Raw genomic sequence first — 27,545 nt, 5'->3', positions numbered from 1 at the left:
AACTCAGTTTTTAGAGATTTATTCATTTTTAGCACTTCATCTCTAACATAGAAAGCATCATCTCTATCTTTCTGAATTTGATGGAACATAACTACCTCTTTTTCTAAATAATCATTCCTCTTTTTAAAAGCAAGATTTTCAGAAGTTAATCTCTCACATGTTAAAGTTTGATCTCTGTAACTAATAAACATGGTTTTAAGATATAATCTCAACTCAGTATTATCATCAGTATGAAAGGCATAAGTTGTTTGAGGTACCTTTAACTCAGTAGCATCAGAACTGCTATCAGCATTTGCCATCAAGGCATAGTTCTCCTCATCTTCAAAATTTGAGGTGTATGTCCAGTTTTTCTTCTTTGTGACAAGAGCCATGCCTTTGTCACTCTTTCCTTTCTTGCAGTCAGGAGATATATGGCCTTTCTCACCACAGTTGTAGCATTTGACATTTGAGTAATCTCCTATGTCAGACTTTTCTCCTTTGCCTTCAGATTTTTTGAAGCCCTTCTTATCAGAACTTCTTCCTTTCCTGGAAAACTTCTTTCCCTTTCTGAATTTTCTATAGGCTATCTTTGTGATACCTCTCACCATAAGAGCACACAATTTCATCATCTCTTCATCAGCATCTACTTCAGGTAAACTTTCAGTTTCTGAGTCATCATCATCATTAGAACTTGATGAATCTGAATCAGACTTTATGATGAGAGCCTTTCCTTTGCCTTTCTTTGAGGGAGCCACTTTAGGGGATTCCTCCTCAGCTTTAAGAGCAACTGTCCTTGACTTTCTTCCATGCCTCTTGCTTCTTTGATCCATCTCAAGTTCATGAGTCTTGAGCATACCATAAATTTCATCAAGAGTAGTTTCATCAAGAGCATGGTTGTCTATGATAGTAGTTGACTTCAAATCCCAACTTTCAGGAAGAGCTAAAAGGAATTTAAGATTTGAATCTTCAAGATCATATTCCTTTTCCACCAGTGACAGATCATTGAAGAGTTTGACAAATTTGTCATATCAACTAGTTAATGACTCATCAGCTTTTGAGTCAAATTGCTCATACTCTTGAGTGAGTATAGTCCTCCTATTCTTCTTGATTGCATCAGTTCCCTGACACCTTGTTTCCAAAGCATCCCATATCTCCTTTGCAGTCTTGCATTGAATTACCCTGTTTGACATGACATTATCAATGGCACTATACAGCAAATGCCTTATCTTTGCATCATTGGCAATATATGAGATATCTTCAGCTGTGTATTCACTTTTCTCCTTTGGTATGGTCTTTGCTGGCTGATCTGCAACCACAACAGAGAGCTTGGTTGGATTATGTGGTCATTCATAAATTCTGTCAAGGTATTCTGGATTTGTAGCTTCCAGAAACATATCCATCTTCACTTTCCATATGGGATACTCAGAAGGTCTCACTATGGGAACCCTGATAGTCTCATATCGACTGTAGGTTTGAGTCTTTGGAGTTTCTTCAGTTTTGGAGGGCTTGGTTGGATTTTCTGCTTCTTCAGACATGATTGTTTTGGATCTTTACTGTATGTGTGTTAACAGATAGGCTCTAATACCACTTGTTAGGTCACACAACACTATAGAAGGGGGTTGAATACAGTGTAGAATACAATCAAATCGATTTAGAATACTAGTAACATAAAACAGATGTATTCGATATAATAAACTCTATTCCAATAGAACTGTTCTCTCTCAGTGATGAACAAATATCTCGAGAGCTGCTAGGTTACAATGTATGATCTTCTCGATGATCATAAGACATATAGTGTAAACCTATGTCTGTGTTTATATAGACACACAGTTACAAGATAACTTCTAATTGATATGGAATATAATTCTGTCTCTTAAAATATATCAATCAGATATCTTATATAATTCTTCTAGTCCTCTAACTCTTTCCATGCATATCTTCTTCTTGTATTAGTCTCGATCTTCTTTCTTATAAATCAGCTTCTTTCCTTAACTGTTAGTCCTCCAGTACTTAAGTTCTGATATCCATCTTCTGATATTATCTTCTGATAATCTAAGTCCTGATATCTTTAAGTTCTGACTTCCAGTAAGTCCTGATTCCAGTAAGAACTAATATTTCCTGTTAGTTAAGATCTAAAAACTAAACATGAAATATATTACACATGACATCTCAAATATATCCAACATTATCTTTAGCTAAACATCAATGAACCTGCAAACTTGAAGCTGCAAGACGCTTATGAATATAGGTGAACCTGGGGGGGATATTATCTTCATATAAATAGCCACGAACATGCAAGATGTTAGTTACATGTATATTTTATGCATCAAGTCTTGAGGTGGCACTACAAGGAAAACTTGCTCAGACAAGTGTTTCAACCCGTTATCTGATACCTTAAAATTTCGTTGTCTATTGAGCCGCCGTCTCTTACATGGATCAAACAACGAGAAAAAACAGTTGTGTGAGTCATCGCAGACAACGATCAGCCATCAACCCCCGTTCTATTACAACCAGGAAAAACAACATTTTTCCATACATTCTGTTGTAAGAAGAATAATTAGACATGTGTTAATAAAACATTGTGTATATGGTCACTAACAGTTTAAGAATAGAACATAACACACAACCCTTATTCTGATATATATATTGTCCTTCACGTTAACAAATAATACAAATGATAACCACCATTGTATTACAATCAGAACAAACAACGGCGAGCACATAAGAAAATGTTGTTGGAATGTGGGTATATACAACGATTTACTTGAAATAGACCGTTGTTAGGTTTGTAGTTATTCAAGTGTTTCTGATAAAAAATGTATTGTCTGAGTATTCAGAATACAATAGTTTAGTTTTACGAATCTGTGGAGTGTAGCATATTGGTACAAGCTTTTTCGTCTATTAAGGCATTGTGGAAAACATATGTTACAACGTTTAGGTAAACTTAATGTTGTGTGTATTTTCTTTGAACAAAGCTTTATTCATTTGTAACATTTGTGGAAATAGCTACAGACAACAGTTTTCTTCTATTAATATATCTTATTTGTTGACATTAAACAATGGTTTGGTAAGTTAAAATCATTGTTTTATTTTTTACACACAATGGTTTGACAATAATTATACACTTGTAAAATATACATCTCTTTGACAATACTTTACTAAATATTTCATACAAATATATGAAATGTTTTATATAAAAATATGTACGGAACTATATAGAGTTACAGTGATTTTCTTAAATAAAAGAATACATTTTTCTGTAAATAATTTCCTCCCATCTACAAAGTCCCATTGCGGCAAGAATGTTTGTGCTTGAGCTATTTCATTTAGTAGGTCTTGAGCATAATATCAAATTATGAGGAGATCTTTTGTCCTGGTGTTCCATGTGGAACTAGCAGAAAGTTTTCTGATTTCACATCCCCATAATCTACACAAATAGCAGCTTACCTTAGTATATTAAATGTGATAAATAACTTTATCTAGGGAAGTTATATACAACTTCATATGTTGGGCTGAATCAGTAATAAAAAAAACACGAAGACACACCTAAGTCTCTTTCAAAATGGAAATGCAATTATACATACATCAAAACTGCTTATTGCAGAATAAATGATCCATGAGATTAGGTAGAAGTCATACATTATTTCTTTGATACACTTCATAATTGGAGACTTTCTATGTGGTTTTAGATTGAACAACATTTCTGCTGCTGCAACCACATGGACAGTGGAACCTTAAAAAGAAAGTATCATCAGTCTCTAATAATTAAACAATTAACAATGTAAATTTGAAGTGTAATTATTAGGTATATTTGTAGGTTAGCACACATATGATACGCCGAATAATATTATAACGAGTTATATCTGAAAAGTAGCACTATTAACATTCCTATATAATGTCAACTAAATCCTAATATCGTTATTATAACTTATATCTATAAGTTAGTATATAAATTATGTGTTGTTTTATGTTATTATGAGTAATATTCGTAAGTTAACGCTATTAACGTTCGTACAAAGTCTGCAAAACCAACAAATAGATATTATGAGTTACATTCTTAATCTACACGTTTTGTCCTCATCAGTGTGATTATCTGTTGACGCTATTAATAATCGTGTAACGTCTAATAGTAATAGGTAAATGAATTCAAAAATCTATGAAAAAGATGATTTTAAATCTTAATAAACATAAATTAATTTGGTGTAAGTTATTGGTTACTCGTATAAATTAATTAACGGTGGCATATAATTATTCCAAAAAAAATAAAAACTAGTAAAAGTATAGACAACGGTTTTTTCTAAAATCATGTTGTGGTAAGTTACTTTACATAAGCGTTTTTTAGGAAATACCGTTGTTGGAATTCTACAATGATTTTTTCTTTAAGATTGTTGCAGTATTATAAATTTTACAACAGATGATAAATATCGATAATGGTTGTCTGACTGTTACAAGTGTTTTATTTTAAAAAAACTTGTATAAGGTAGATTAATACAACGTGTTTTGTCGAAAAATACTTGTTTGAATTGAACAATTAACAATGTAAATTTGAAGTACTTGTGATTATTTTTTTTGTTAATTATAAAGTAGATAATTAAACTATTTTGAAATATAAAATTTAAATATTTAATCTGGATGAAAGTGGATTTAATTAGAATTTGTAGTTTTAAAAAAATTTAAAATTAATTGTTTGGATTGTTTTTTAAATTGTTTAATATTTTTATTGTAATAAATCAGACAACGATTTATTTGAACATTTTGTTGTGCAACATATTTTTAAATTTGGTAAGAAAGACAACTGTTTTAAGAATTAGACCATTGTCTGATATAGGTGATATACAATATAGGTAAAACACTTGTCTATGAGGTATCATTTAGACAACACCTAATTTGTACATTGTGCGATTCAAGCTTAAATAACCAATAGAAAAAACACTTGTCTCATTTCCACAACTGTTAAACTAGACGTTATCTCAATCATTTTCAGACAATGCATTCTAAAACTCGTTGTGCAAACTTACTCATTTGCACAACATCACTTTAGAAAGGATTGTCTGTCTCCATCAACTAGACAATGGATTTTAAAGCGTTGTATTAATGCTAAAGCCTTCCCATTCGCACAACACCTTGATTTCGAAAATACTTGTCTGATTTGTTTTACTAGACAACATTTTTTAATTGCTTGTAGTAATCAACGTCAGACAACACCAGTTTTTTGGTTGCAGAAAAACCGTTGTATGAAAAATTCGGGCAACACTTTTTTGGTCGAGTGTTGTCTGATCGGTGTTGTCTGATTGTGTTTTTCTTGTAGTGTGGATAAATCTGCATCCGTCAATATACGTCATTGAACTTGTTAAGCGCATGTGAGCTCTTGTCAAAGATTTGAAGCTTAGGTGAGATGCATCTATAAATCTGTGAAGCTCGGGTGCGCTTCAGCTGAATCTGTGAAGCATGGGTGCACTTCAGTTACATATGTGAAGCTCGGGTGAGCTTTAGCTAAACCTCTGAAGCTCGGATGAGCTTGAGTTGAACATATGAAACTGGGGTAAGCTTCAATTACATATGTGAATCTTGGGTGAGCTTCATCTAAACCTAAAAAGCTCGGGTGAACTTCAATTGAACACCCTAGGTAATTGAGAATTTTATTGAACCTGTAAATTGCTCGTTACTCCCCATCGATCTTACTATGACGAAGGTTCACATGTGCAGCGAAACCTGCACATTTTTCTCCAGGAGCATTGGTATTCCTGCACAACTATTTAGACAACATACAACAAAGCAAATAACATGATATCCTTTATACTTATTATATCAAGTATGTCATTAACGATAGGTACATGTATCCAGCTGGAGCTAGTTAATACCCATGTTCATGCAATGGTGAACATTATAATTTAGCAAATGTTTACATGCCACATACCAAGTAGATCATGCCAACAATTATGATATTTTCCTATAGACCACCTCATAAGATAAACGAAATGCACTATAATCAAACCATTAGGTTCATGTATATCCCAAATATAAAGAAATCTAAGCACACCCGTTCATTTCAATTCCAACTAAATTTCAAATTTCCTTTAAGATTTAGCCACTTTCAAGTTACACATCTTAATAATATATACACCTACTACCCCGCGAGTTCTTTAATATAATTTAAACTTATAATAAAGAATAAGATTCAAGCACGCAGTCGTACCTCAATATGTAAAATACATACAAATTGCATATTTAACCTTAACCGTACAGAGTATATCAAGTAGTAGATAATTCAAATTAGTTTTAAGAATCTTATCTTTGTGAAGCCTATCTGGATACTATAACCATATTAAATCTCTATGTAACATATTAAGGTAATAGGTAAATTCAAGAATAAAAATCCATACCTCAAACCTTGCCTATTTATGTCATGAGTATGGCTGAAGAGTTTCTCTGCCTTAACCCTTCATGTAGCATAGAACATGTCATCCTTACTGTCAATGAACATTTAAAGGGCGAGCTCGATCTTTGTTATCGAAGTACCTTTAAGTCTTCTGTTCCTTTCCTTAATTGCATGAACCTCCTAGAACCTAATTTCCGGGTGCTTGCATGTAACTAAACCTATGATGAGGTTCCACTAACGAACTTTCCGGTAGTACGTACGCTTTCTTCCATCATTCCTTCCTTGATTTACTCTAAGATCCTTGACTCCTTGTAGCCGTTAATTGTAAAAGAAGTCTTATTTCACTAATTACCGGGTTTAACCTATCTTTTACCTTTCATTGAGTGACAAACAGCTTCAGCTACGAACCTCTAAGTCTACCTGAGCATGCTCGTTGTAAGAACCAAGAGGCCTCATAACAGAATTATTTATCATTTATATTTTTTTCTGATCACACCAAGTCATATATACATTTTATGAAGCCCGTTTAAGAAACATATGCTCTCATTACATAAATCCAACTGACTTTATTAAAGAAACACTCCACTAAAATAATACATCATTCTTCAGGTGGGTGTACAATTCCATCCTTAACAAATACCTATATCAAAGAATAGAAATCTAATAAAAATTAAGTGTAGAGCTCCCCCTCAAAAGTTTAAGGACTGTCTAAGGAGTCTACTTGGGTTTTAAAGGTACTCATTCCTTGAGCTGGCCAAGCCTAACAAGATCCTCCACTTGATCCTTCAATGTTCTACATTCAGAGGTATGATGGCATAACATTTCATGGTAAGCACAATATTTTTTTTAGATTCTTATTTGCTCCCGCATGTAGGGGTTCATGCTGGCTTTGTAAATATTCCATCTTTATTTGAAACTGTGAAGATCTCTTCTATTAGTGCCACCACAAGAGTATAATTTTCATATTTCATCTCTAATGTCCTCCTGCCTCTTTTAGAGGCAACCTGGTTTCCATAAGCTTTCCCTTTTCCACTTGAGCTGAAGGTATTCACCACCTTAGCCATGCATTCCTCTACCACTTTTCGGGGTTCTGCTCGAGTATAAAACTCAAGTAGAGTTTTAGGTTCACAAACCTGAAGCTCTTTCCAAAAATATGTCTCGGGATTAACTCATGCCATAAGGAGGTTCTTCAGTATCTCTTCACCTATTTTCTTTACCCTGGGAACCTCATCATTGAAATGCCTAAGGTATTCCTTTAGAGTTTCATTATCCATATGTTTTATGCTTTCCAAAGTGTTCGATGAAGCTACATATTCATTGTACTCTTGGAACTGCCCTAGAAAATGCTCTCACATCTACTCCCAAGATACTATAGAATCGGCTAGAAGCTGTACAAACAATCGGTGTGCATTCGCGGTCAGGGTTGAAGCAAACAATCTGCACCTTGATGGCTCTTCCACCTGATATACCTCAATTTTTGTGTTGAAATGGATTAGATACTCAACTGGATCCTTGGTCCCATCAAATTTCATATCGACTATCCGCCTGTAGGCATGAGGGAGGGGCAACTCTCGTACCTTTCTTGTAAAAGGTGAAATTATAGCCAATTTTGTCCTGTATCGTCCCTCAGACTTCATCATCTCCAGTTCCTTCTGTAGGTCCGCATACGTATATGTACCTCATTCACCATCAGATGCCTGCACTTCTTCTTCCCCAGAGACATCTCTTGATCCACTATTGGAACTGTGATCAGTGCTCTGGTGAGAAGTGGAATCTTTATCATCCTCGGTGGACCTAGATCTTCTATCCATCTGCGTAGGCGAAGCTTTTGCTACCTTTAAGCCCTAATCTTCTGGTTCCCATTATGAGTCATCCTCATCAACTTCCTTGCCAGAAAAAGTAACTTTCGGGGGATCATAATCAGACCCATCATCATCTTTAAAATCAAGATTGAGAGGCGCAACCTTTCGCTTCCTTGATGACTTACATTTTTTGCGCTTACTCGTCTTTAAGGATTTCTTCTCTAGTAACTCAATTCACCCAACTGCTGCAACTAACTAAGGATATCCTTCTTTGTGATTTCTCCATTCGGGTCGCCGTTGTTGCCTTTCTAACCCTTCTTCGGTGTTCGATCCTCGTCGGAATTATACAACATCAACCTCTCTCAAAAAAGATATTGGGAATCCCCTCCTTCTGGAGTCAAAAATATTGTGAGGGAAATTTGGTTACAACACCACGACATGTGATTGCCCTTGGTTCTCGGGCTTGGAGCTGTAGCTACAATTGTTGGGTATAATTCTAACTACACAACAACAATGGGCAGTTATATATATAACAACAAGAATATGACAAATAACCAACTAACGAAACAAAACACGAAGGCAATAACAAACTATAAAGACTGTAATTGACAAAGAAAGTAAAGAAAACTTATCTCTTATCGCTTTCCAAATTGTGATAAGAAGAAGAACACAACAGCTGAGTCGCCAAACCCTTCAAGAGGACTTGACTGTGAAGAGATTATTGCCCCCCACTTAAGCTGTGATGGAATGCAGCAATATCGCTTCCAGGATAAAACAGCAATAGATCAATCTGGCCACGGAACCAACAATGATCAACGGCGACTCGCACCTCAGTTTGCCCAAAAAACCTATGCAACTCATATATGTTTGCGAGGTAGGCACCGAGACCTATTTCATTTTAATCTCAAGTATACCTCTCAATATATAGGCATCTCAAGTTGCTCTTCTTCTATTTTACTCGATGTGGTACACCAAGTAACAAAACAGAAAAAAGTAAACAAAATGGGTTTTCCTTATTATTTATATTATATCCTGATTAATTAATATTAATATTACAAAATATATTCAGAGTATGATTAAAATAATCCTTACTCAATATATTTTATATTAATAATTAAATAATCAATATAAATAATTAAACTTGTAATAGAAAAGAAAAATATAAGAGTTCCCACTAGCACTAGGCCACACAAGCATTCCACTTATGCTAGTAGTTGTAAACAATACTAACACAAGATGCTATATAAACTCAATATATTTCTTTTACAATACCAATGTGGGACAAAATCCCCATAACCCATTACAAACAAGCAACTTTGTCTCAATATATTCATGGATTCCACTAAGAAAATATCTTAGATCCAAATATGAAAGTTTAAGTCCTCATGTCAAGGAACAACCTCCAAGTGTTAGTTTTCGGAAATCATATCAAGAACATATATAAAATATGCCTCAAACTCTCCATTTTCTAACAACAATTGTGACTACAGTGGTGCGACTAATGTAGTGTGGCCGGAAATGTGAAGTAAGTTTGAGCTGGATTAGAAAGGTAAGACGTACAAAGGGCTGAGAAAGTGCTTTCAGGCCGGTCAGTTGTACTCGGAAAAGTGTTGACTGTGATAACACGTCATGCCCATGTAGAGAGTGACAAACTAAACCCCCTTACCAACTTCCTGCATACCCTATTAATTTATTGGGATCAAGCTCAATATAGTTCTTTGGGGTTGGACTCCTGTCCTTGAGAATCAAGTTACATTGCTGATAAGCCAAAGAAGTGTTTGTGTTGATCCAAACTGTGTCCCAGGTGGGCTTCGAGTGTCCATGTATAGCATGACACCTAAAATCGGAGAAATTCATTGTTTATGATAATTATCCATGAATTGATGTACTAATCATGTAATTGTATGTATTTATCACGTCCAGAGTGATAGAGTTTGATTAGGAAGTGATTCCCTGATTACCAAGCATTTCTCTAAAAGATAGGAGGTACAGTCCATTCCCATTACTGATACCGTGACGGGGGTATGCGAGAGCACCTGCACTTGTACTTTATCGGCATGATTAAGTATAGAGGTACTTTCAGCACTTATCCTGCCCTCGTGGGGCTGATCCTGATGCACAGTTGTACCATTGTGACCATGTTTGTTATCAGCTGGACCCCTAAAGGGGAGCTCCAGTTACATGTAAGCACCGCAAGGTTCATATGTTCGACATAAACCCGCTTTAAGGACCCCAGGCCTGCACCGGAACCTGAAAATGTCCAATTACCCATTTTCAGGAGCCCAAGTTGTATTAAAATCATTGTGTCAATCAAGCCCAAATTTTTTATGGGCCTTAAATCGAGCCTATTACAGATTTTGGGCACAATAGTGTCTATTCTTCCTTCGTCGCGGTAGGTTCTTAATGTTTGAAATGGAGGGTATGACACGCATGTTCAAACTCTTATCTAGTCTAATTTCATAACTTAGTTTTCAAATTTTATTTTTTTGAAAAAAAATTAAAATAATTTGCGTAACTATATTAGATAAGAGTTTTTAAATGCGTGTCGAGCATTCTATTTGAAATGTTAAGAATTTATTGGAACGAAAGAAGTAAATTTTATTAAACAATCTGGACACAGGGTGACTCATTGTATGGAAGAGAGTAATGTTTCTCTCTGAAATTCTGGACGCTCACGCTGTCATTCGAACTGGTGCAATTTTTTTCTCTTTTTTTGCCAGGGAACTGGTGCAATTTTCTTTATTAAAAAGTCATAAATAAACTTCAAACTTTTTAGCCTAATAAACTCGATCAAAAATAATTTGGAAATTCGGATTTAGACAATACAGGCTAATATTGTATTATCTATGTATATAATAGTTCCTACTGCCTCTTTTGAATAGTAACTTCAACCCCTTTTTAGCATTATACCCACCAAGTTGTAAAAAATTACTGAAGTTGCCACTGATTAGTTTTTTTTAATTGATAATTATATATATATTGGATGAGAAGAAAGCTTATGTTGAAACTTCTTAAGCTTCTCTTGGAAGGTAAGAATGTGTCCTACACACTTTTGAATTTGAATTTCAAATTCAAATTAGTTTGTTTAGGTTGATTAGTGACTTATCCCCCTCTTTTGAATAGTGACTTCACCCCCTCTAAGATTGTGTATACAAATTCCGGTTGATAATTTTACTACAGGTTGATTCATTGTCCAAGGTATGGGTGGTGAAGAAGCTGACAAGTTCTTTAACATGGAAGATTTGAATGCAGATTATGGTCAGAAGTACAGAAGAACGAAACCATTGAATGGTAACAAAGAAAATGTGGTTGTCGACTCTATTGTTACTGATCGTTGTGCTTTATCTTCTTCCACAGGTAAGAAGCACGACCACAGGTAAGTTAGTTGTTATTGAGTACCGTCTCTTCATATATGTGAATTTAACTAAGACTTCTGTTTGTGTTTGTTCAGCTTCCGTGTTAACAGGTTCAATGGCCAACGTTCATACTCCGTCCCCCAAAATGAACCGACCACCTCTGTTCACCCCAGCAATAGTTAGTAGTGGGAGCCATATCAAAAAACCTACAAGTATAGATTCTAATTCTTATAAAATTTGAACTGCAGCCATACTTAAGCTATGTTTTGACTACCCATTATTGTGTTTGTAATGTAGGTATGTTGACAGAATCCACGCCAAATATTGTTAGGTTGGTGGGAAAGAGGAGAAAACTTGGTGACTTGCCTAGGTCAGGCCATTTTAATGAAAATAGCTGCAAGTACTGTTTGTTTTCTTAATTTACTCTGTGTTTTTCTTGCAAAGCAACTGCTATTTTATGTTTATGATGCAATAATGCGTTTAATATTTGGTTGGTAGAATGTAGTAGTCCAATTGTTACTCCCCGATCAAATAGCGGAGGAAACTATATGAATCCTCCTGAAGGTAGTCAGGATATAACTCCTTTATCAGATTTAACAAATTTAGGTAGCGCCTCATTTTCTAGAAATATGGTGAAAGGTAAATATTAGATTCTACCATTGTTAAGCTTTTGCCTGTCTATCTTATGGTAACAGGAATAACTAAAGAATTGTTGTTTTAATTATGAAATAGAGGAAACACGATCAAATATTAATGATGTTTCCTTAAATGAACGTGAACCTTTGAACCGGAAAGGGAAGGAAAATTATCTTGGGTTTGGTAGAGAATTATTCGCAGATAAGATTGTTATTGATGATGAGGAATAAAGTAATGACTTTAATGAAGGTGATATGTATCTGACATTTCGTCTTTGTTATGTTACGTAATTATGATTTACCATTTAATGTTTTTTTGCAGGTCTGAATGTAGTTGCTCCTTCGCTATGGTCTGATTTTTCTGAAGGATCAGATTATGAAGCAAGTGGTTGTGAATCAAGTGGTAAGAAATACAAAGACGTACTCCTAAAAAATTACCCACATTTAATTTTGTGACAATAAAATTAAAAAATACAGATGATACAGATTGCTTAGTTGGTCGCTTGATGGTGATGATGAAGACATTGTTTGTTGCATGAAAAGTGCAGTGAGATTGCCTCCAATCCCTCCTACGCCTCAGTATTTTCTGGATTTATACAACGACAAGAAAAGAGGTTCTGCTTTTCATAGATTGATACGACTCTACAATGCAATTTTTTCCTTTACTTCTACCGGTGGTAATATAGATCATTCAATCAATAATGGAAGGGTGCCTTATGTGTATAGATTAAATAGTCAGAACTACCATGTTTTTGGATCTTTAATACCGAATGATAATGAAACCCCCAAATTTTATCAACTTTACATTTAGGACACCATTAACGAAGTTGATAATCATCTTCGGTGGGTTAGTGTTCAGGTTCGAGAAAGTGTTGATAAAGAGGTTGTATGAGGTCTTATAACAATGTTAGATGAAACAAATCAATTGGTTGGTAAGTTTAGGCAGCAGCGTGATCTTTATGAAAGCGATGAAATTGTTGAGCTGCAGATTACACTGAAAGTTATTAGATCTGAGAGTGGAAGAGAGTGTCATATTTCTAGCACTGATTAAGTTGCTGGCATTATGGTTGGTGACACTGAAGAAACATGTGCCGACCGTGATATAGTTGTCAATGAAAAAGGCAAAGGTTTTGTCCATGTTTCTTATGTTCATCCGAAGTTGATGGCTTTACAGTACCCTTTACTCTTTCTACGTGGAGAAGATGGATTTCACCCAAAGATAAAATATCAAAAGACTACTGATAGTTCTTGCAAACCACGTGGCTTTTTGTCTCTGAAGAATTACTACTCATATGCTTCCTAAATTAGAGAGGTTGATGATAAGCTATATTTCATAAATAATATATATTTGTTTATGTTCCCCAGAAATAAATAATGAAAGTTATATTATAGGTTTGAATCCTCAGCTTGGTGGAAGACTATTTCAACGGTATATGGTTGATGCTTTTTCTACCATTGAACATACTCGACTATGGTGATTCCGTACTCACCAAACTACTTTACGGAATGAATTATACAACAATATTTGTAGATTTGTTAGTAGAGGTGATGTGGACAGTTCAAATACCGTTAAAGGTATAGTTCTGCCAGCTGGCTACGTTGGTTCGAAGCGATACATGCAACAAAATTTCCAAGACGCGCTGGCCATATACCGTTACATCGGACATCCTGACATATTCCTGACTATGACCTGTAATTCTCTTTGGGATGAAATACAAAAGATGATGGATTATGTGCCTGGTTGCATTGCTCCAAGCTGTCCCGACATCATATCAAGGGTGTTTAGGCTAAAACTTGATCAATTAATGGTAGATATTAAGGACAAAAAACACTTTGGGGTTTGTAATGGAGGTAAGAGTGCTAACCAGGACTTTCTTAGTTTAATTTCTAATCAGATTATTACGTTGAGAAAATTTTGGTAGGCGTACATTTTGTTTTGCAAATTGCCAATATAATCTATATTTTCCAATTTTGCAGTTATATATGTCGTTGAGTTTCAAAAAAGAGGCCTTCCACATATACATATGTTAATATGGCTTGATGTTGATTCGAAAAAAACATCAAGCAGAATGTGGATAAATTTGTATCCGCAGAAATCCGAGATACTTTATTAGATCCGGTTGGTTATACGGCCGTGAAGGAATTTATGATCCACGGTCCATGTGATTTGCAAAATGTCAAGTCTCCATGCATGAAAGATTTACGTTGCATACGTCATTTTCCCAAAAAGTAAGATATAGGCATACCTTTTTTTTATGTCATTTCAGAATCCAGTAAGTTAACCTAATACCTAAACTTTGTAATAACTGAATGGTTTCAGGTACTGTGCTCGAACTACTTTTGATGACAGTGGCTTCCCGATGTATATTCAACGCAGGACAAACATTATTGTTGAATTAAGAAAGACTGAGTTGGACAACCAGTGGGTAGTACCATACAACCGAGATCTTTTGGTCAAGTATCAATTCCATATGAATGTGGAAATATGTTGTCACGCACGCAGTCTTAAGTATATATATATAAATACTGTTTGAAAGGCCATGATCGTGCTACGGTTCATGTCCAGAGAAAGAGAAAAAGGCAACCGAATGACAGTGATGAGAGGGGAATGTAACGACTGGGAATTTTCACGAATTAATTATACGAGTAAAGTGTAATTATATGAATTATGTGTTATTATGTGAGAATAGAAATATTTAAATAAATATTATATTCCAGTTTGACGTGCCAGCTGGTATAAAGAGAATGATTGTGAAGCTTAGTTGAAAACGCTCAGCGTCGGACCGTTAGTCAGGACGCGACCGGTTACGCGAAGAATGAGTATTAGTACAAAGGAAAATTTTATGATTAATTATATTTTATTACTATACGTGATATGTGAATCTATGTTGTTAACTATTAAGGTGCATGATTATGTGATTATATGCTTGTATGTTATTATTTAGAATTTTAGAAAATAAGAAGTGCATTAATTACTATTTATATAGGTTATAAATGCATTTTTATTCTTTATGAAAAATAGTGTTTAAAATTATTTTTATTTATAAATTTCAAATTTGATTTTATTAAATTCCTAAAATTCTAAGCTATTTTATGATATCACTCTTGTAATTTATAGATTTATGGTTTTATTTATAAAATGTATTCTTTGTAATTAATTAGATTAATAATTATTAGATTACCTAATTGCCCTTGCATGCATTTCCACTCACAATATAAGAGAAGGGTAGTTGTGTCATTAACCACCCCACTATCTCATTTCAACTTAACCAAATTATCATATCATCCTTGCATGCAGTTTGTGCTAGTAGTGAGAGAAGGGTAAGTTGGTAATTTTACAATTCCACTAATATAAGCACATGGGAGAATAAAAAAAAGGCTTGTCATTTCTACCACCACTTCATTCACATCATTTTTCATCTCTCCCCTCTCCTTCTTCTCTCTCGGCTCTCTCTCATTCTCTTCTTCTCTCTCTCATCGAGCTCTCTTTCTCTCTCTCTCTCTATCTCCTACACGCAACACCAAAATCTACTTAGAATTTAAAGATCTTTCCATTGATCTTCATCATTTTCAATCCCCCATTAATATATTCTTTTCAAGCAAGTGTTTAAGAAAGTTTTTGCATCAACATCTCTTGGTTATATCTAAGAAAACACAATTTCTTAGTGTATGATCTTAAGAGAGAGTATAGTACATAAGTTGTGTGATTTTCTTGGATTTGTTTTCGAGGTAGGTTCGACTTTTTGCTATTAAAAAGGGATTTCGATTTTTATTCAAATTTTACAATGGGTTTTGGTTCAAAGATTTGGTTTTTGGTTGGAATAAATGAGTTCTGCAAAAGGGTTTTAATGTTCGATTGGTTTTGATGATATATATATATAACTTTGTTTTTTAGTTGGTTTCTTTGCATGCATGTAAAATCTTAAGTATAATCAAGTTATATTTTGTTTGATTTGGAAAGAAAACGGGTTAAATGATTAGATCATGGGTTTAATTAAGTTGGATTTGTGATTTAGAGTATTGCATGTTGAGTTGATTGATTGCATGTCAAGTCTACAAGTTGTTTTGTTTTTAATTTGGTTATTGTTTAATTTGGAAATAGAATTTGGTTTATATTGGATATGTGAGTAGATAAGTATGAATAAGTTAAGTTTTGATTACTAAAAGCATGGATTTCATTCGATTTTCAAAGGAATAAATGATTGGATTTATGCATGTTAAGATTTTGTTCAAAAATAACGTGTTGGTTCAGTTTTTGGTTTAAAAGAAATGATTTCAAAAAGTGTTCTTTTTTGGAATGGATTAAAATAGGTTTAAATTGTAAATGGAACCTTGCATGTCGATATTTAATAAATTGTTTGTGTATTATTGAAAAATCCGAATGGTATATGGTACTAAAAAGGGTTGATTTAAGTTGTTTGGTCAATTTGATTCTAGAGTCTAATTATATGGTTTGTGTAAGATTGATTTGGTGTTTAAAAGATGTGGTTAGTTGCGTGTCCAGTTAAGTGGTTGCATGTTGATTTCTTGGCTTGATACCATTTGTTTTGTTTCGAATTTTATAGTTAAAAATGAAGGAATAGTTTTTGGGTTGTCGAGTTATTTAGATCATGATTGTTTTATTAAGATATAGATTTAAGTATACAAGTATATACTCGCTATGTGTTATATGAGTACTATAACGACTCGTGTATTTCTCTTTTCATTTAAACGTGTAATAAAGATTTGAATAATTAAATAAAGTTGGGTACTGGTTTTGGCAGCAGTTACTGATTGTTATTTAATTATGTATGACCTGTGGATATGTGGGATTGAATTGTGTGACTTATTAGTAAGTGGTATGATTTTATCTCATTTGTAAAAGTGATTTTATTATAGTTTTAATTCCATAAATACTTGGATTATTTATAAAGTTGGTTTTATAATTTTATAATTTTAATAATTATTATTAGGACTTTATAAAATTGAGAAATCAATATTCTATTTATTATTTATTTTTAAATGAGTTTCTGAGTATGTTTGGTTGTAAAATCCATACTGAATTATAGAAATCTTCAAAAATTACGAAACTCATATTTTATGAAGTTTATAATATTCTGAGAATTTTAAAATTATTCTGGAAATTTTCGGGAATGGTTTCACCCGCGCGTCGTTTCGTTATTTGTTAAAAGCGGGTACAAAGTGCACCTTAAATAGTGTTTTAAAAATTACAAAACTTATGTTGTATAAACTTCGGGATATTTATGACATTTTAAGATTATTTTCATAATTTTCTGGTATTATTTTTCGTGCACCTTTGTCCGTTAAATTTGAGTTTCAGGATAAAATCGAGCTTTAAAGTCTCCGTATCTATCTTAAGTATTACGTATCAGTTTCTTATTAACCGGGGACACGTGTTATGCCTCATGTTGCAACATCTATTAACAAATAAAAAAAATAAAGAGACAACCCCCCCGGTTGTTCACTGTTTTCTTCGAGTCTCTCTACTCTCTATTCTCTCATTCTCTTTCTAATCTCATTATTCTCTCTCTCGTAATCTCTATCTCTCTGTTCCTCGTACTCTTCCTCCCCCACTTGCTACCTCCTCTCGGTAATTCCTATGGCGCCTATTTCTTTTATTTCCTCACCGGTTCTTCTCTTTTTCTGGCCGCTGTCGCCGCCGGTTCTCCGATTTGGTGGCGGCGGTAGGTGATTATGTGTGTGTATTGTGTGATTCTGTGTGTGCTTCTGTGTTTGTTATGTGTGTGTGTTTGTAATGTGTGTGTGTGTTTGTGACGTGCGCGTGTGTCGATGTGCGTGTGTGCGATGGGAAGTGTTGGCTGTGCAGTGGTGGTGCGGCTGTGTTCATGGTGTTGGACTTTCTGTGTTGTTGGGCTTGAAGTTCGGGCTTGACTATTTGGGCCTTCTGTTGGGCCTATTATTGGGCCTGGCAGTTGGGTTTAATAGTGGGCTATAATTATGGGCTTAAGTATTGTGCAGTTGGTTTTAATATGAATTAATTGTGTTCTTGCAGGGATTTTGTTGACTGATTTTGTGAAATAAAATATCTGTGCGGTAAAAACAATTTTAAAAAAAAAATCGGTGAAATTTTTGGTTGGAATCCGAATTATCGGGTACCCCGGAAATTTTGCCGCCGTACCGCGATGACTCGTTACGAGTTGACGGTGGACGGTGATGACGATGTTCTGAGTCCTAAATTTTATAAATAAATAAAATAATTATATAAAATATTTTCAGACATAAATAATTAATTATGAATGGTGAGATGTATGTTGTATAAAATAATGGAGCAATATTTCGGATTGTTTTGATTGTTGACGTCGATTGTAATCGACAGATAGTCTTATTAACAAAGAAGTTGCTGACAAAATTTTCAAAATTTTCAAAAAAAAAATATATGTGTAAACGTACGTATTTATATTATACGTGTTACCCCTAATAGTGTTCCGACTACATGATTACGTGATTATGTGTATAATGATTATACGAGTCGGGTTATCGGATTGGATAATTAGGATTTGAGGATATCAAGCATGTCGGTATAACAAATTAGGGTACTCTGTATTTGTAGATCCCAGTCGAGTTTTCCCAGGATCAAAGTCAACGTGAAAGCTACTTAGGATTTTGTAAAGCGTTGCAAGGCAAGTACCCCTGACCATTCTTCTATGGTTCAGTGCATATGAATAGCTAAATGTTTTATTCTCGTAATGGAACAGAAATGTTTTAAGTTACGTATCCCCTGTAGTTATAAATCACTGTTTTCAAATTGTTTTGGGGAAAAGTAACTTCGAAAGGTATTTATCTCGAATGGAATGATTTACAGAATGGATTTTATATGTGTGCTGGTTAAATAAATGATTTTGGAAATGAGATAGGTACAAGTGTTTTGAAAACTGGATAAAACGGTCAGATATGGGATACATTGAGGCCAGAGTAGGCCTATTGAGGTGGCGTAAGAGGCTAATTCGGTTGCGCACACTATAAAACCGATTAGTCCAGCAGGTCAGAGACCTAGCTAGTCTCTGAGTTCCGGAACAGGTAAATGGGATGGCAGTTAGAGCCGTCTAGTGTTGATAGCCTGATCAGCTGTCTTCACATATCCGCTATGTATCTGATTGGGATTTCTGATTTATATAAGAGCATAAATAGTTGATACAACGGTTTTATAAAAATGATTAGCATGCTAAAATTGGACTCTGGTATTTACACAACATACTACTATTTTGTTTTAATAAAGCATGCTAGTTAGTGATATCTAGTTATCTCTGATTTTCATTATGAAATGTTGATACCATATTATAACTTTGTTCCCATTATTGTTACATTACTGGTTTACTATGTTATTCATATCTTGGTACTGATGAGCGATTATGCTCACCCTTGCAAACTGTTATGTATATTTCGCAGATGCCTAGAAGATCAGTCAGACCGACCCATGTTTCCGCCCCTACTGAACCCGGCTCCTCTGAGGTAGTTTGTATCAGGCCATGAGGTCTGAAAAGTTGCTGAATAAAGTTAGTGTGTGTTAGATGTTGAATAAAGAGTTTGTAATAGTGAGAACCTGAATTATACTTGAACCTAGATCGGATCTTGGTTTGGGGTCAAGTTAGTATATTTTAATAATAATTTTGTTATTTATATTTTTGGTAATTGTGTTTAGTGATGTCAACTCCTGACCCCGGGGTTGAGGCCGTCACAGTTGGTATCAGAGCTACAGGTTCAAGTCCCTGATTCAGGTTAGGGAGTGTGTCGAGTAGGTGATACTGTAAGTCTGTAGGTGTGAGTCAGCAACTCATTTAGAGGAGCAAACCATTAGAGTCAGTCGAGGGTTCCGGCGGCGTTACCCCGACATCTATTAAATGTTTTGATAGAATTTCCTTGACCTGGTTGTGTCTTGCCTATATATTTATTATGTTGGCAGTGGCCTATTGCGATTTCGAGTTCTCCATCTCGGGAGAATCCCTCTAATTCGGATAGCTCAGATTCTGAGAGACCCCCTGATGCTGTTACTGAGGAGACCCCTATGCCTCCTCCACCGGTCCCTTCCTTTGTGCCTCGAGACATCCCTGGATCTGGTCCTCGTCCCCGTTGGGTATGTAGGTCTGTGTCTACTGTCAGGGATTTCCCTCCCGGCTGCGGTCCCAGTTCTTTCATGATGAGACCTTCAGTACCTCCTGTGGCCCCTGGTGGTACTTCTTCACCGATCCCTTACCATATCCATAGGGCGGTGAATACTTCCTTTATTAGAGATCAGAGTCCGGAGTTTGCTGCTCAGTTGGACCAGGTACCTATTGCACCATTTAAGGGTATTTCTGCCCCTTCCCCTGAGGTGCGAGCCCGTGTGCGAGCATTGACCTAGATGGCAGTAGAGAGGGCTAGATCTGTTGACCGTTTCATTAGTTCAGAGTTCAGAGCTGTGCAGTATCAGGACCTAGTGAACTGGCTAGTGTTTGAGCTAGGTTCCATTGGTGGCAGTGGTAGTGGCTAGACAGAGTTGCAGCAGAGGGATGCAGAGCTCAGAGTTGACCTCTAGGAGTTCTGTAATTGTTTACTTTGTATATATACATTATGTTGTGATAGTTTGTAGTAGGCGAGGCTGCTATGACAGCAAATTTTGGTGTGTATTCGGATGGTTCTTTTCAGTTGGATTTTCAGTTGTACTAGTTGGATTTTGTTGGTTACTGTATTTCAGCTGCTTTATCTTATTATTCAGTTTTTATATATTGTGCGTTGCTATTATTGTTGTTATTATTATTGTTGTTTCTGTTGCTGGCATTTTTAGACTATAATCATTCACTCAGGATGAATCCAATTAAACTGGGGATGAGAATATTGTCTTTGTGGCAACGCTCTCCTGATGCATAAATATAAACTGCTAGAGCAATTCATTTTTTTATATATGACTGTTAGGTTTCAGGAGATGCCACCAAAGAGAAATTCTCAGCCCAATAACGGATCTGCTGGGGATCCTTCCATGAGTGACTTGATGAACTTGTTGCGTCAGCAGACTATACAGCTGGCCCGACAGCAACAACAATTCCAGAAGCAGCAGCAATAATTGCAACAACAACAACAACAGCAACAGTAGCTCATACAACAACAACAGCAAATCCAACAGCAGCAACTACAAATCCAACAGCAGCATGAGATGAGAGGGGCAAATCAGGGTGTTAGTTTTAAGTCTTTTCAAGCAGTGAAGCCCCCAGAGTTTGAAGGAGAAGTAGATCCTGTTGCTGCCAGGATATGGTTAAAGGAAATGGAAAAGGCGTTTGCGCTCACCAAGGTGAGTGAGGATTTAAAAATTGATTATGCTAGTTATTTTCTGAGGAATGATTCGAATTATTGGTGGGAATCTACGCGAGCCCTAGAAGGTAAAGGTCTAGTTCCCTGGGCCAGATTTACAGAGTTGTTTTTGGAAAAATACTTTCCGGACTGTCTCCAATATCAAATGGAGATGGAATTTTTGGAACTGAAATAAGGAGATAGAAGTGTCACGGAATATGAAGCGAAGTTTACGAAGTTGGCCCGTAGAGCACTGGAATATGTGAATTCAGAAGCTCAACGAGCGAAGCGGTTTCAGCAAGGGTTGAAGCTAGAAATAAGGAGTGGAGTTGTAGCCTTACAGCTTAAGACTTATACTCCGATAGTCCAGGCTGCCTTAGTGATAGAGAGTGATCAGAAGTTAGCTGCAAAAGAATAGGGTGAGAAGAAGAGGAAATTTGAAAGTGGACCCGCTAAGTCGGAATCAGGAATAGCAAGTCGGAAGTTTCAGCGTTGGTTTGGAAAGAATAAGAATAAGAAGTTTAAAAGGTAGAATTTTCCCCAAGCTAAACCCGGTACAACTTCAGTTAACTCTGCCCCGACGAGGATGAGTAAGCCAGTGGCTGATTGTAAGGCATGTGGGAAAAAGCACAGTGGACAGTGCCGAGAGAATATTAATTGTTTTAAGTGTGGACAGAAAGGTCACTATTCCACAGAGTGTAAGTCTGAGATTCAAGGAGTTACTTGTTTTAGTTGCGGTAAAGTGGGACACATAGCTAGGAATTACAATCCAGTGACTCAAGGTAATATCGGAAGGAGTGTGTCCCAAGGACCAGCAACCAGTATTGCTAGAGCTAGGACTTTTAAGATGACCCAGAAGTCTCCAGTTCATGATTCCGATGTGGTTACATGTACGCTTACTCTTAATTCCGTACCTGTTAATGTTTTGTTTGATTCGGGAGCGTCCAAATCTTTTATATCTGTGAATTGTGTGAATAAAATACAATTGATGTTAGAAGACCTAGACGAACCCCTAGCCATAGAAGTGGCTAATAAATATAAAGTACCTGTAAAACAATTTTGTCCTAGTTGTTCCCTAGAGATTTCAGGGTATCACTTAATACCCTTCGAGTTGGGAGACTTTGATGTTATTTTAGGCATGGATTGGTTATCTTTATATAATGCGAATATAGATTGTAAGAAAAAGAGAGTTGCTATGTACACCCCAGATAATAAAAGGATCAGTTACCAAGGACAGAGATAAGATAGGAAGTTCCTTTCAGTGATGCAAGCAAAAAGATTGATGCAGCAAAGATGTGAGGCGTACTTGGCTCATGTGGTGGATACGAAGAAAGAGACCCCTATCTTGGATGAGATCCCTATAGTAAGAGAATTCCCTGACATTTTCCCAGAAGAGTTACCAGGATTGCCACCTGATCGAGAGGTAGAGTTTTCCATTGATTTGATACCTGGAGCTGAACCAGTTTCTAAGGCTCCATACAGGATGGTCCCGATGGAAATGAAAGAATTGGCTAAGCAACTTCAGGAATTATTGGACAAGGGAGTTATTCGACCTAGTGTTTCCCCGTGGGGTGCCCTAGTGCTATTTGTGAAGAAAAAGGATGGAAGCATGAGATTGTGCATTTATTATAGAGAGCCGAACAAGTTGATAATAAAGAATAAGTATCATTTGCCACGAATTGATGATTTGTTTGATCAGCTTAAGGGAGCATGTTACTTCTCAAAGATTGAATTAAGATCTGGCTACCACCAACTGAAAATAAAGCCTAAAGATATCTCCAAGACTGCATTCAGAACAAGGTATGGCCATTACGAGTTTCTAGTGATGTCGTTTGGATTGACGAATGCGCCAGCGGCTTTCATGGATCTGATGAATAGGGTATACAAGGAGTATTTGGATAAGTTTGTTATTATATTTATTGACAACATCCTTATATATTCGAAGAACCCAGAAGATCACGCAGTGCATCTGCAGATTGCCCTTCAGAAATTAAGAGAAAAGCAATTGTATGCTAAGTTTTCTAAGTGTGAGTTTTGGCTGATGGAAGTACAGTTTCTTGGACATGTAGTGAGTAAGGAAGGTATCAAAGTAGATCCGGTAAAGATCGAAGCCGTATCAAAGTGGGAGCAACCGAAGACACCAACGGAAATAAGGAGTTTTCTTGGATTAGCAGGATATTATCGAAGGTTTGTAAAAGATTTCTCGAAGATTGCATCCCCACTAACTAAGTTGACCATGAAGAATGAGAAGTTCGTTTGGACGGAAAAGTATGAAGAGAGTTTCCAGAAGTTAAAACTAAGACTAGTGACGGCTCCAGTGTTAGCATTGCCAAATGAGACAAGAAACTTTGTAATCTATAGTGATGCTTCTTTAAAAGGATTGGGGTGTGTGTTAATGCAGCATGACAAAGTGATTGCTTATGCCTCCAGACAGTTAAAGCCCCACGAGCAAAAATATCTAGTTCATGACCTTGAATTGGCGGCTACAGTATTTGCTTTAAAATTATGGCGTCACTACTTGTATGGCCAGAAATGTAATATTTACACAGATCATAAGAGCCTGAAGTACATATTCACGCAGAAAGATCTGAACATGAGACAGAGAAGGTGGTTGGAGTTGATTAAGGATTATGATTATTCGATTAATTATCACCCAGGTAAAGCCAATGTAGTGGCTGATGCCTTGAGTAGGAAGGAAAGGCTGAATATGGCTAAGATTGCGGAAGAATTGGCACGAGACTTGGAAAGAATGGAAATTGAAGTTTGAGTACTTAACGAAAGTCAGAGCAACTATATGAAGTTACTTTCCAGCCAGCATTGATGGAAAAGATCAAAAGATGTCAGGAAGGAGTTATGGAACAAGAGTTGGATACTTTGACAAGAGAAGAGTTGTGTACTCAAAAAGATAGTCAAGGTTTATATAGATTTTCATCCAGAGTTTGGATTCCTAATGTAACGGAATTGAAGAACGAAGTATTGCAGGAAGCACATAACTCTGGGTTTTCTATCCACCCTGGTAGTACCAAGATGTACCAGGATCTGAAGAAAAAATTTTGGTGGCCAGGAATGAAGAAGGATATTGCCAATTGGGTAAGTAGATGTCATGTGTGTCAAACGGTGAAAGCAGAGCATCAACGACCGAGTGGATTGTTACAACCCTTGGAGATTCCCCAGTGGAAATGGGAGGAGATTGCTATGGATTTTGTAGTAGGATTGCCAAGGACGAGAGCGAATCATGATGCTATTTGGGTAATCATTGATAGCTTGACTAAGTCAGCGCATTTCCTTCCGATCAGTGAAAGATATTCATTGGAAAGGTTAGTTAAGCTATACTTGGATGAGATAGTTACCAAACATGGAGTGCCTGTTTCCATATTGTCAGATCGAGATCCGAGATTTAATTCCAGGTTCTGGACTAAATTCCAAGAATGCCTAGGAACGAAGTTGAATATGAGCACCGCTTATCATCCCCAGACGGACGGCCAGAGTGAAAGAACGATTCAGACCATAGTAGATATGTTGAGAGTCTGTGTTCTGGATTTTAAAGGTAATTAGGATGAGCACCTACCTTTGATTGAGTTCTCGTATAATAACAGTTATCATGCCAGTATTGGGATGTCGCCTTACGAAGCCTTGTATGGACATAAGTGTAGATCACCGTTGTATTGGGATGAGGTAGGAGAAAAGAAAGTGTTAGGTCCTGAGTTGGTTTAGCAAACCAGAGATTCCATAGTGTTGATCTGGAAAAGGTTGGAAGCAGCCCAAGATAGACAGAGAAAGTATGCAGATTTGCATAGGAAAGATATGGACTTCGAGATAGGAGCTCTAGTGTTACTAAAGGTATCACCTTGGAAAGGGTTAGTACGATTTGGTCAGAAAGGTAAACTTAGCCCTAGATTTATAGGACCCTTTGAGGTTCTGAAGAAAATAGGAAATGTTGCTTATGAGATAGCATTACCACCACAATGGCAGCACATTCATAATGTATTCCACGTGTCTATGTTAAAACCCTATGTCCCTAATTCGAATCAAGTCATAGAATATGAACCGATTGAACTTCAACCAGATTTGTCCTATGTGGAGCAACCGGTCCAAATCCTAGACCTTAAGGAACGAGTCCTTAGGAATAAGTCGATTTCTATAGTAAAAGTTTTGTGGAGAAATCCTCGAGTAGAAGAGTCTACTTGGGAATTAGAGTCAGACATGCTTGATAAATATCCTCATTTGTTTAGCTAAGTCAGATTCTGGGGACATAATCTTTTTAAGGGGGAAAGGATATAACGACTCATGTATTTCTCTTTTCATTTAAACGTGTAATAAAGATTTGAATAATTAAATAAAGTTGGGTACTGGTTTTGGTAGCAGTTACTGATTTTTATTTAATTATGTATGACCTGTGGATATGTGGGATTGAATTGTGTGACTTATTAGTAAGTGGTATGATTTTATCTCGTTTGTAAAAGTGATTTTATTATAGTTTTAATTTCATAAATACTTGGATTATTTATAAAGTTGGTTTTATAATTTTATAATTTTAAAAATTATTTTTAGGACTTTACAAAATTGAGAAATCAATATTCTATTAATTATTTATTTTTAATTAATTTTCTGAGTATGTTTGGTTGTAAAATCCATACTTAATTATGGAAATCTTCAAAAATTACGAAACTCATATTTTATGAAGTTTATAATATTCTGAGAATTTTAAAATTATTCTAGAAATTTTCGGGAATCGTTTCACCCGCGCGTCGTTTCGTTATTTGTTAAAAGCGGGTACAAAGTGCACCTTAAATAGTGTTTTAAAAATTACGAAACTTATGTTGTATAAACTTCGGGATATTTATGACATTTTAAGATTATTTTCATAATTTTCTGGGATTATTTTTCGTGCACCTTTGTCCGTTAAATTTGAGTTTTAGGATAAAATCGAGCTTCAGAGTCTCCATATCTATCTTAAGTATTACGTGTCAGTTTCTTATTAACCCGGGACACGTGTTATGCCTCATGTTGCAACATCTGTTAACAAATAAAAAAAAAAGAAAGAAACAACCCTCCCGGTTGTTCACTATTTTCTTCGAGTCTCTCTACTCTCTATTCTCTCATTCTCTCTCTAATCTCATTATTCTCTCTCGTAATCTCTATCTCTCTGTTCCTCGTACTCTTCCTCCCCCGCTTGCTACCTCCTCTCGGTAATTCCTATGCCACCTGTTTCTTTTATTTCCTCGTCGGTTCTTCTCTTTTTCTGGCCGCTGTCGCCGCCGGTTCTCCGGTTTGGTGGCGGCGGTAGGTGATTATGTGTGTGTATTGTGTGATTTTGTGTGTGCTTCTGTGTTTGTGATGTGTGTGTGTGTGTGTTTGTAATATGTGTGTGTGTGTGTTTGTAATGTGTTTGTGTGTATTTGTGACGTGCGCGTGTGTATGTGATGTGCGTGTGTGCGATGGGAAGTGTTGGCTGTGCAGTGGTGGTGTGGTTGTGTTCATGGTGTTGGACTTTATGTGTTGTTAGGCTTGAAGTTCAGGCTTGACTATTTGGGCCTTCTGTTGGGCCTATTATTGGGCCTGTCAGTTGGGTTTAATAGTGGGCTTTAATTATGGGCTTAAGTATTGTGCAGTTGGTTTTAATATGAATTAATTGTGTTCTTGCAGGGATTTTGTTGACTGATTTTGTGAAATAAAATATCCGTGCAATAAAACCAATTTTAAAAATAAATCGGTGAAATTTTTGGTTGGAATCCGAATTATCGGGTACCCCGGAAATTTTGCCGTCGTACCGCGATGACTCGTTACGAGCGGACGGTGGACAGTGATGACGATGTTCTGAGTCCTAAATTTTATAAATAAATAAAATAATTATATAAAATATTTTCAGACTTAAATAATTAATTTTGAATGGTGAGATGTATGTTGTATAAAATAATGGAGCAATATTTCGGATGGTTGTGATTGTTGACGTCGATTGTAATCGACGGGTAGTCTTATTAACAAAGAAGTTGCTGCCAAAATTTTTAAAATTTTCAAAAAAAAATGTATATGTGTAAACGTACGTATTTATATTTTACGTGTTATCCCTAATAGTGTTCCGACTACATGATTACGTGATTATGTGTATAAT

At 35.9% G+C, this 27,545-nt stretch overlaps 1 protein-coding gene across 1 annotated transcript in view; it reads left to right on the top strand.

Moving 5' to 3' along the window:
• The first annotated feature begins 13,214 nt into the window (after positions 1-13,214).
• Positions 13,215-27,545, top strand: part of LOC141690489 (uncharacterized) — a 35,113-nt gene continuing 20,782 nt past the window's right edge. The window contains exons 1-4 of the mRNA XM_074495284.1: positions 13,215-13,420; positions 13,683-14,002; positions 14,245-14,380; positions 14,472-14,577. Of these exons, the coding sequence (XP_074351385.1) occupies positions 13,215-13,420; positions 13,683-14,002; positions 14,245-14,380; positions 14,472-14,577 (768 nt within the window). The remainder of the gene's footprint in view (positions 13,421-13,682; positions 14,003-14,244; positions 14,381-14,471; positions 14,578-27,545) is intronic.

The sequence above is a fragment of the Apium graveolens genome, chromosome 10, assembly GCF_009905375.1.
Source record: "Apium graveolens cultivar Ventura chromosome 10, ASM990537v1, whole genome shotgun sequence".
Classification (NCBI taxonomy): domain Eukaryota; kingdom Viridiplantae; phylum Streptophyta; class Magnoliopsida; order Apiales; family Apiaceae; genus Apium; species Apium graveolens.
Note: the sequence above shows the minus strand (reverse complement) of the source record. Positions and strands in the feature narration are given on the sequence as shown.